Genomic DNA, 11598 nt, shown 5'->3' on the forward strand with positions numbered 1-11598 from the left:
TTTCAAATGCGTGCTATATTTTTCCAGTTTCTTTGAATTTCCCCATCTTCTATACTTTCTCTACTAGCTGGTAGTTCTGTAATTGAATGACCTCTCTCTGAGGTTACAAAAAGCTTCTTGATCAAAGCATACATTTCTGTAGTTCTCTTTCAGCAGCCATGCTATTGTCATAATCCAATTTCTCTCTCACCTAGTTTAGCCTTTTTACCAACAGACCTATAGCAGCACACCAGAGTATCTGGGAAGGGGAAAATGGGAAGAGAAGTTTAAACGAAGCTTTATATGAAAAGCTGCATCGTTAACCATCTGGCTGGTATCTCTATTTTCTGTAATTCTCAGTGTAATAGCTTAATAAACGTATTTTACCACTATTCAATAGTTCTAACAGCACTATTAAAGCTCTCCCCGTTTTCTTTTTTAGTGCTATATTATTACTGTCATTAGTTAAAAAAATTATCTAACCTATTTTCCATTAGGCAAAAGTACTGATAGCACAGACCTCTCGCCAACGCAGCTTAATTTAGAAACAGGTGGAATAGCATGGTAGGGATAGTAGAGCAAGGCAGGATTTCTTTACATGTTTCTGTAAAGTTCTCTGACAATTATTCCAGCCCAGAGAATGCCAGAAATCCCTTTAAAGGAGGGGAAATGCTCCTTCCTATGTTTGGCATTGGCATCTGTTCCTTGCTCCAGGTGGCAGGCAGCTTCTTGGAGCAGAAAGCAATCTGATTCTCTTTGGTACTGTTTCTCATACTCTTCTTCCTTGTTCACTACTGTGCTTTTTGGTGCCAAACTCTTGCTTTATAACTGGGGAAAAACAAAGATCTAATGGTGGGACACGTGCAGAGGCAAAGGCTAGCCTCAAAACGTAACCAACTCTAACGCTTGGCTAAACTGGTATTACCTTCCTGTGGGTTTGGTTCATCCAGTAATACAATCAAACTGTTTCATAGTACAAAATAGTCCATCACCATTTGGTTACATTCATTCGACTCCTCCTCAGTATTCAAGATTAATCCAGCTTTCTCTCCCTAGTACTAATTTTAACTGCTTTTACTGTTTTTGTTTTTAATTGTCAGATCTATCAGCATTTATCCATTTTCCTCTGAAGTTCTGGTTTCCACAAACTAGTACCATAAAAACCTACTGAACATTTACTTAAAATAGCACATCGTATCTGTTGGAACTTTTTATTTTCTTTATAAAGTGAAGTTGCCTTCTGAAGTCTTAGTTCAGTGATATCTCTTAAATCAATAGCCTGGTAGTGCTAAATGCAATCATGATCCCCCCCAAAACACATTTTAAATGCTACAAAAATGATTTTTAAAAAAGCACAACAAAAAATCAGCTTACTATTCTTCCTCCTGCAAAAGGAGTTCTGTACTTTTAGATTGTTTGATCTTTTAAGAGTATTACCTTCAAGGTCTGAGGTTTTAGAGGCTCCTCTGTTTCTGGCTAGTGTTTGAGGGGGAGTACCACTCAAAAATGCTCATGATCTCAACTCAGACCATTATTAAAATCAACACAATACAGAAATATCTATGAAGTAGATACACAAGTTTAGTTGATGATGTACTAAGACTTCAAAATTGAAAATGGTTACAGATTCGAGACATTGTAATTCAAGATGTTCAACGTTATCACCTGAATTAAAATCAAGGCACTATGGGTTTTGTTGTTGTTGTTAAAATGACCCTGAATTAGTTCTGACTAATTTTTGAAGGAGAATAAAAAGATTCCAACATATTTTAACAAGTTACAATGCTCACCACAGAGAAAGTGGTTAAAAAGTGCCCAAAAGGTTATTAAATGTAAATATATTTTTGTGCAAATTACTCCTATAACTGAAACATTCTTGAAAATTACTGTCTTTTTTTTTAAACCTTTTACATAAATATTTCCAACTATGAACTATATCAAAAGATAGCTTTGGGGAATAAAATTCCAAACCATCCACAAGAAAGCAGTGCAAATTCCTGTTTTTCAAATAAAACAATGAATTAATTATGAAATGATAGATGATACTCATGAATCTGAATGTCCTGAACCCTGATGCATGATCACCAGTTCAAACAGCTTCATCAATAATTTAACCTCAAGAAGTCAACTAACCAACACACTATACCTCACCGAACAAACCCTGACATCACAGACAAAGCACAAACAAGAGACTTGTGCCCACATTAAGGGTGAAAATAATGACGCATCATGTTGTAAACAAAAGGGTAGAACAGAGGAAAACATTAGTCTGAGTATGGCATGAGAATTTAGGGAAACATATTCAAACCTACAAATAACAGATTACATTTTCATGCATCATATAAAATATTTTGCTCTTTCTCCTTTTATGCAGACATATACACAATATTTTACAGCATCTGTACAACAGAAAACTGGATTTCACACAACATTTTCAAAATATTTACTGTCCCGTAATCATCTGAAAAAAATTAGATGGTTTTTGGACTATATTCCTGACATTTTTTTTTTTTGCTAATTCAAACAATTGCTCCATGTCCATTTTAATACTTTAAAAATGTACAGGACTGATAAAAATATCAATATTTTCAGCATCCCTCTCATTTCAGTCACATTTTGAGATTTCACCTGGACTAATTAACACGTGGCAGCAAATCCTTCAGAACACAGAAACTGGGGCAACCATCAAAGTTGGCCATGTCCCCGTCATCATCTTGTGGCTTTTCTTAACAGATTCCAGAAGTTAGAAGTAGATCTCAACACTGTGGTGTTAGAAAGCCTCCGTACTGCTACCCCTGTAGCCTCAGTGCAACTGTTTGTGGAGCAGCCCCCTCCTGGTACTTTACTTCAAAAAGAGGCAGAGCTTCAGACTATTGCGGCTGAACTTTGGAAGGATCAGTCATCTTGTCAGTTCTGTGTCGCGAAAGTTGCTGCTGCTGCTGCTGCGACTGATGCTGCTGGTGGTGGGACTGAGTAAAAGTGCTTTGTTGTAGTGGAAAAGCAGCAGAGAGGATAAGCTGAGCTGACTGATTTCCATGAAGTAACCTGGATGTCTAAAACATGGAAATAGAAAAAGATTGTTTTTCCTGCTGCACTGAGAAACACAGGCCTACCTGCTTTTTAACTTTTCATAAGGGTTCAATCAAATTAAACTTCTGATTTGGTCATTTAAGCTAAGCAAACAATGCAAAGATTACTTCATACTTATAAAGTTAATTAGAGCATCTGACCAATTAATAAAGCAGCTGTAGTTGCTCTCCCTAATTTCCCACGACAATGGCTAGGAACACATGATAGTTTCTCTCTGTTTCAAACCACAAGAGCATAACAGGGCTTAAGGCATCTATGCGAACAAGTGCAGGTGGCTGTCACTGCAGTCAAATGAAAAAACAGTGCATAGTGCACGACTTGGGACAGATCACATTTATCCCCCACAGCCAAAATGAACAGTCAAAGACACTGCCACATTTGCAGATCCCAACACCCCCTTTGAAGGAGATTTATTACTATTGGAAATAGTACTTAGTTTTAATATTGTCTTAGAATCAAAAGATAATGGTTACTGAAGAAAAGCAGTGAGGGATGGGTACAAAGGCACTTGGACGTCTCAATCCTGAAACACGTTCTGCAGCAGAAAGTAAACTACCTCAACTGCTGCACCTACAGATCACACTGTAAGAAGCCCCAGTGAGCAGAGGCAGGAAAAACACTTTTCTCCTTTTTTAAAGAGCATTTGCATCACTTCAAATTCTAGCACTTTAATAGTTTGTATTAAAAATACTAAACTTTTGCCTAGAAAGAAATTCTGGAACAGGAATAGACTTTTGGAGATCTTAATCTTTCACAAATCTTCTGTTTCACCAGAATTAAGTCACAACTGTACAAACTTTTAAATTTAGAAACAGAGATACAGACACTACCAACCTGCTAAACAGCATTGTTGTTATAGTATTTATCTGACTTGTCAGAGAACCCATTCAAATCTGCGCTCTGGTTTGATTCAGTTCAAGACTCTCCAACTACATAAATGAGTGCTGAAATGCAAATCACTCTTTTTGAGAGTCAACTTGCAGCTGAAAAGACTTTGCCTGATGCACGACTGAAATTGGTATGTTCCCATGAAAGATGTTTTCAACAAGTCAGTATTTTCTGTCAAGGACCTAGTGAAAGAAAATTTTACCCAGCCTTAAACAGAACCGTAACCATTCCTTGTGCATATACGTATAGGTTAAGCCTCCAATTACTTACTGCATTTGTATATATTCCACCTACGCAGAGGATACCAAATTTAGTGCAAATGGGAGACCACACATAGTAAGAAATACTTGCAAAACAAGGATTTTCAGTTATGTATACTCTTAAAGAGTAAAAAAAAAAAAAAATTTATGTTCCCAGAGTAGTTTAAGAATGTCCATAAACTACATCATCATAGTTACATGGACTTTATCTTTCTTTGGACAAGACAAAATCAGAGGGCAAATTAAGATTTTTTTAACCCACATCATCTTGGAGGCACTCCCTCTCTAGTGCTCTAGCTACCACTACATCCCCCTCACCAACATCACCTGCTGGGCGAGCTATGTGCCAGCGATTAAGTGGAATCAACAAATGGCAACAGATTTCCTCATCAAGTCTTTCTACCGTCTGGTTCTTTTCTTTTCAAGACTTCCCATCTCTAAACTCCTTGGGTGTTGCCTGCCTTCTCTTTCGATCCAATCTCTCTTCTTTCTCCACTAAAACAAGGTTCTTCTCTGCTCTCTGCTTACAAGATTACTTGCTGCTCAGCCTCCCCTGTAGCCTAGACAGATGTTCATGCCTCATGTTACGGGGACATGTCTTGCTTTGGGCTGCATGCTGCTTTCCAGACCAAACGATCCTGTTTGAGATCACCTCTCATACTTTCTTGCATTAATATGTGAATGCAAAGAAAATGCAAGCTGTTTTAAAGCGAAACATCTGTTTCTTCATCCCATGCTCAATCAAGAGCTGCAATTCAAAGGGAAGAAGATATAAAATAGGACAAAGCATAGAGTGAAATTGCGGGAAAGACTACCTCTCCTTTAAGTAGTAAGATTTTAGAGAATGGCTACAGAATAAACTTATCTTGTGCATCAGGCTTGTTCAGAGGTTACTCTTTTAAGCACTCTGTTTTCAGATAAAGCACCCCTAGGATAAGCTAGCAATGCTGAAAGTGTCAGGACTTCAAAAAATTTGTACAGAATGCCACATTACCTGTAGGAACTGTTGGGGGTGCTGAGTCAGCTGCGGCTGAGCTGGTTGCTGAACTGTGGTGAGCTGCTGCTGATGGTCTGGCTGACTTTGCTGCTGCTGCTGTTGTTGCGTTACTGACAAAGTCTGTGGCTGCTGCTGTTGGGCAGCGAAGGTGGGATAAGCTGTCACCACCTGGCCCATAAACATAGTACTTGGTACCATTACTGCTCCACATGCTACTGGGGCCGTGACAAGTTTTGTTACAAGTTGCTGACCTTGAGAAAATCTGTTAATAGAAAAAGACATGTGGAGTCCCTCTAGGAAAAAAAAAATAACCAAGCATCTCACGCACTTGAGAAATGCAGATTTATCAAGTTCATACTTTGATATAACAACATGGTTTTTGATAAGCCTGCGAACCTGTTATTTTGGCCAAAGATTAGTTTAGCAGTTGTATCCATATATAGTTAAAATAATAAATCACATGATTTTTTAATGCTACTTTAGTTCCTTTTGTACATGATGTAGCCTTGTAAGCATATCATTATAGCAAGTCATCTGAATGTTGTCATCTTGAAGAATTACCTGATTTGTCTATCCTGTGTCAAAGTGGTTACTGCAGCAGCATTCTGGTTATTGTTCTGTGGTAAGCTGGAAGGAACCTGGACCACATTTCCTGTTGCTGGCTGAGAAATCACCATAGTGTTGTACAAAGGTGCCGAGACTGTGTTCTGTGACTGACTGGCAAGAGAAGACTGTTGATTGTGTCCACTAAGTACATTTTGTTGATTATGCTGAAAAGAAAAAATATTTTATGAGATGGTAATTTGAAAATAGCCAGGTACTACAGCTGTCCTCTTCATTGTCATTGCCCATACTTCACAACTGCCAATGTTTTTCTATCACAAATGAATTCTTGATTTAAAGTACAGAGGTAATTCTACTGACTGAGGATTTGGAGGTGGGACTGGCCCTCGGACATCTGAAAATCTCTTAGATCTACCTCTTCTCCTGTTCAGGTTATTTTTTTCCTGAATTTTTCAGCTACTTGCATACTGCTTTTTCAAGATCCTATTCTCCACTTCTTTAGCATCTCTGTGCCAGACTTAGACTAAAATGTACACATCCCGTCAATCAATTTCTTGCTTAAAAGTTTGGAACTAGCTTACTGCTGAGATGGTGACACTGTCCACCACTAGTCTGTCTCTTCACAAATCTCAGAGATAAAGTATGGAATTTGGATAAAGGTACAGAGGAGGGTGACCACAGAGATCGGAGGTATAAGAAGCCTCCATACACAAAACGGTCAAACCCATTAGAAGTGTTCAGCTTGAAGAGCAGGCTTCTATGGAGATATATGTGACAGAGGACTTCGAAATCATGTATGACTGAGATGAAAAGTATATGAGCTGGGTGGCAAGTTTAAAAAACAAACACAACCATGTTTCACAGAAAGTAAAGCTGTAGAACTCACTAGGAGATACTGTGGATTTCAAAAGTTTACATGGAATGGAAAGAAACTGAATAAACTCATAGAAGAAAAAGGCTATTATATTACAGATGTCATACACCTATGGCATCTGACTGGAATTGCTGAAGAGTAGAAAAGTCAATTGCAGAAGCACCAATATATGCTTGTCCTGTTCCTACGCTTTTCTAGTTATTTGCTGTCTGGACATCAGGTTGCAAGCTCACCTAGTTCAAATCTCAAGTTATGTGTTCTGTCAACAGAAAATTCATAGACATTCAAAAAAAGGCAAGCTAAAAGTTTTCTTGATACTTGTCTTTCAAAAAAGCTACTTCTTATTAATTATTTACATGCTTATGTCTTAAAATAAAAACACGATCTGGAATTGCACTATCAAGAACATAAATGCATTTCAATGTAAAATGTAAAACCTGGAACATGAAGAAATTAATACAACTCAAAGGACATTGTTAAAAAAAATGGTGAGGGGGATGTCAGGGAAGCTATTGTTGTGTTTAAGCTAAGGTTTTGAGCATATATTCTATCCAGCAAAATCAATACCTGTGTTGCAGTACTCTGCAAAGGCTGTTGCTGTATCATGTGTGAAGTACTTATATGGCCTGTGTTCATCCCACTTTGAGTCTGATTAGTCTGAACAACTTGACCTTGCATGTTTACTGGTGTAAGCTGCTGAACATTTGAAGAATTTCCAGAAGCAAGCTGCACAGAACCAAAGTTGAGTCCAGAAGTTGACTGCTGCAAGAACATCTTAAAAAAAAAAAATAAATCTGCAAGTTAGCTTTTAAGAAAAATCTGGTAATTGTTCAAGATCTTTTAGAGAAATTAAATTTAATTATTTTAAATCAATATAAGATAAAGTTCCATCTTAGTTATTGGAAGTGTTGAACCAGCATTGCAGCCACCAAGAGCAAAAGGCCCAACTCCCACATAGGGTCAGTATTCAGAGACTCTACTGTAACTGATAAGAATCAGCATCCTGATTTCTAGAGCCCTAAACATTAAGGTTTGATATTTGTTCTTAAAGAAAAAGTATTATTTAGAGACTAACTTGTAATGTAGCCTACAACTGTCTAAACATACAATGCATTTGAGATCACATTTCTGTTTGTAGGATCTCCAGCAGTAAAACTAATTCAAATGAAGAAAATCTCAGAATCAACAGATCCATGCATAGCACCAAGAACATAATCCTCCTTGGCAATCAAGAAATCATAATGGTTATATTGAATTTTCCAATATCGTTGTAATAAACTGAATTCAGCACAAAAATATTTGACACTTTACAAAAAGTTAGGCCCAAGACTACAAGAAGACAGGGCAGTAAGGCAGAACATGCAGCATTTAAGATATTTTCCCTAGTTTCCAGAGTCCTGCATAAGGTCCCTCCACAGTGCATGGGAAGACTGCTGTGAATCTCTCCTTTTGAGGCACTGATATGGCAGTCTACTGCTGGCAGGCTTATGCTAGACATGATAAAACACTTAAGATTGCACACGCCAGAAACTCCTACTCTTCAACAGAATTTAGGCAACATACTCAATACCTCCAGAAAGTATTTTTTTCTACTCTTTATTCACAATCAACATTGAAAACATTTAGATTATTTCCTCGAGGTGTATTTTAGTTTTGGGTGGTTTTTTTTTTGTTTGTTTTTGTTTTTTTTTAACTAGAAAAACCCAATATAGTCATTCTTTTCTTCCAAAGATAACTGTTGAAAAGAGAATGATAAAATTAGAAAGAAATATACTGGTTAAAATACAGAAATCAGGTAGTCAGCTGCTAGACTAAGTAATGCATCTTCTAGACTTCTTGTCTTTCTGGCTCAGTAACGACTTCAGTATACCATGCAAAGTAGAACCACTTCACCGGGAGGGTGTGTAGGAGGACCACAGCCCGATAGTTAGGACAGTTTAAGAAACAAAACGTACAAATTTGACACCCTTGAGCTAAAAGAGGAAATAAATGCTTATCTTGCACATTTTGGATTGATATTCTAACGGCTGCAAAACTTTGCAAGAAGTAACAACCACCACATTGTTTTAGATTTAGGTTTAGGCATAAGCTAGGCTTGAGCTGGTCAACATTGAAAACATACACTGGGGCACTTCCAGGTACATTCAGAAGTAAAATGGCAGGTATCTCAGGAATGGTACCTTCGGATGCTACGGATTTTAGGCACATTGGGTCCAGATGGCAGCTAACAGGGGGTAGGAAGGATCACCTTGTGGAATTAAATGCCCAAGTCTCATTTTAGATGCCTAAATTCTCTACAGATCAAACGTGTAAGAGGTACACTAACTCACCTGCAGTCCTTGACCGTGGACAATTTGAAGCTGCTCTTGAATCTTACGCAACTCTTCCTGCTGCCGATGAATATTTGCCTCTATCATGCGTGTCCTTTGCTCTAGCTGGTCCTTTAGATGCTGCATAGCTCCTAATTGAGCTGAAAACTGAAACACAGGCTGTAGTGCAATGAATAAATTAAAAGCTGAGCAAAAATAATGACATTTTATTTACAAGCAGTGAATATACTCCTCCACAGTAGCGAAGAAATCAAGCACTGCTATTTAAACTGCTAATAACCATAATCTGAGGACAAATTCATTAGTATGAAAATGTCACAGAACTCACGTTTAATTGATGTCACATTTAACTGATGCATCAGAACTGGTGAACTAAAAAAAAAAATCCATAGCAAAAGAAATTGACTGGTGTCCAGATCACCAAGTCTATAAAAAACCATAGTAATTTACATGGTACTGTGGATGTTAAAGTTCTCTCAGGTTAAAAATTAGAATTGGACCAGTTTACCAAAAATATTCACCCAGAGCTAAAACATATGCAAATAACTTGGGAATACCCTCAGTCACAAACTGTTGAAGGCTGAGCCCACAGAGGAACTATGTTTGCCACTTCTATTCTTTCCTAGACATCCGCTACAGGCCACAAGTCAATATAACCTTTTGATACTTACATTCTATCTACAGGACATAGAACTTTGGTTGGACCTGATACCACTGTCCTTATTTCACAAAAGTGTTTTATAGACTAAGTTGCCTTGTGTTATGAGCATATGTGTAGAAAGTTACCAGCATAGCTGATAGATTAAAAAATTATGTCCTGAAATATTTTATCTTAAATTGTGTTTATATCTATGTTTCTAATGGCAAAGGCTAAAAACTATATCCACACAAATAACAGGAAGAAAAAAAGAAAGGAAAAGTGTCAAATTGGGGAATTTGTTCATTTCAAGAGAATAATGTTAAAGGTGACTTTGGCATCAAACAATTCTATTTCTGAAAGAGAAATTAACCTTATATTCAGAACATAGAATCACAGAACCGTTCAGGTTAGAAAAGACCTTTAAGATCATCAAGTCCAACCGTTAACCTAGCGCTGGCAAGTCCACCACTAAACCATGTCCCTAGGCACCATACCTACACGTCTTTTAAATACCTCCAGGGATGGTGAGTCCACCACTTCCCTGGGCAGCCTGTTCCAATGCTTGACAACCCTTTCTGTGAAGAAATTCTTCCTAATATGCAATCTAAACCTTCCTGGCACAACTTGAGGCCGTTTCCTCTTGTCCTATCACTGGTTACTTGGGAGAAGAGACCGACCCCCACCTCGCTACACCCTCCTTTCAGGTTGTTGTAGAGAGCGATCAGGTCTCCCCTCAGCCTCCTCTTCCCAGCTCCCTCAGCTGCTCCCCATCAGACTTGTGCTCCAGACCCTTCACCACCTTCGTTGCCCTTCTCTGGACTCGCTCCAGCATCTCAAGTTCTTGTAGTGAAGGGCCCAAAACTGAACACAGTATTTGAGATGCGGCCTCATCAATGCTGAGTACAGGGGGACGATCACTGCCCTGGTCCTGCTGGCCACACTATTTCTGATACAGGCCAGGATGCCATTGGCCTTGTTGGCCACCAGTGCACACTGCTGGCTCACGTTCAGTCGGCTGTTGATCAACACCCCCAGGTTCTTTCCCGCCAGGCAGCTTTCCAGCCACTCATCCCTGAGCCTGTAGTGTTGCATGGGGTTGTTGTGATCCAAGTGCAGGACCCAGCACTCAGCCTTGTTGAACCTCATACAATTCACCTCAGCCCATCGACCCAGCCTCTACAGATCCCTCTGCAGAGCCTTCCTGCCCTCAGGCAAATCAACACTCCTACCAAACTTGGTGTCATCTGCAAACTTACTGAGGGAGCACTCAATCCCCTCATCCAGATCATTGATAAAGATATTAAACAGAACTGGCCCCAATACCAAGTCCTGGGGAACACCACTTGTGAGCAGCCAACAACTGGATTTAACTCCATTCGCTACCACTCTCTGGGCCCAGCCATCCAGCCAGTTTTTCACTCAGCGAAGAATATGTCCATTCAAGCCACGAGCAGCCAGTTTCTCTAGGAGAATGCTGCTCTCCAGGAGAACAAGACTGTTTAAAAAATAATAAGCCAACTTAATCCATACCTGGGGCATGCCAGACTGGAGCTGTAAAGTTGCAGGCTGAGACATTGTTGGCTGTGCTACTGGTTGTCCAAGAGACTGGGAGCTTAAAGACTAGGATTTAAAAAATTGTTCCGTAACTGGAAGAGAATGAACTTCATACTTGACAAGAAATATTTCTTTACATAAAGTGTCAATTCCAAAATAGCATCATATAAACAAGTAAATGCTTCTTGAAATACCTAACCTTAAATATTAGAGAATTAAGAACATGAGAGCAATTGATTATATAGATAATATATATATATCATTTTTCCACTGCTAAAAATATATAAAAGCAGTAGGTCTAGAACAGGAAAAACAGAAATTACAATTACAACTGTTTTAAAAGTCTTATTTGTAGTAAGGGAAAAACTTTTTCAACAAGTTTGAAAGCTGACACTTTTGATTTATTCTTAAACTAATAATTT

General features: G+C 38.5%; 1 protein-coding gene across 1 annotated transcript; it reads right to left on the bottom strand.

The window, feature by feature from the left end:
- Window positions 1–1875: 1875 nt before the first annotated feature.
- On the bottom strand, window positions 1876–11242 carry LOC104165555 (circadian locomoter output cycles protein kaput-like; the record flags this gene model as incomplete). Its single annotated transcript, XM_009705210.1, has 6 exons — window positions 1876–3032; window positions 5212–5476; window positions 5776–5984; window positions 7220–7426; window positions 8983–9141; window positions 11153–11242. Coding segments are annotated over 6 exons (1113 nt in total), but the record flags the coding sequence as incomplete, so codon positions are not given.
- Window positions 11243–11598: the final 356 nt, after the last annotated feature.

The sequence above is a fragment of the Cariama cristata genome, unplaced genomic scaffold, assembly GCF_000690535.1.
Source record: "Cariama cristata isolate BGI_N322 unplaced genomic scaffold, ASM69053v1 scaffold15728, whole genome shotgun sequence".
NCBI classification, from domain to species: Eukaryota; Metazoa; Chordata; class Aves; order Cariamiformes; family Cariamidae; genus Cariama; species Cariama cristata.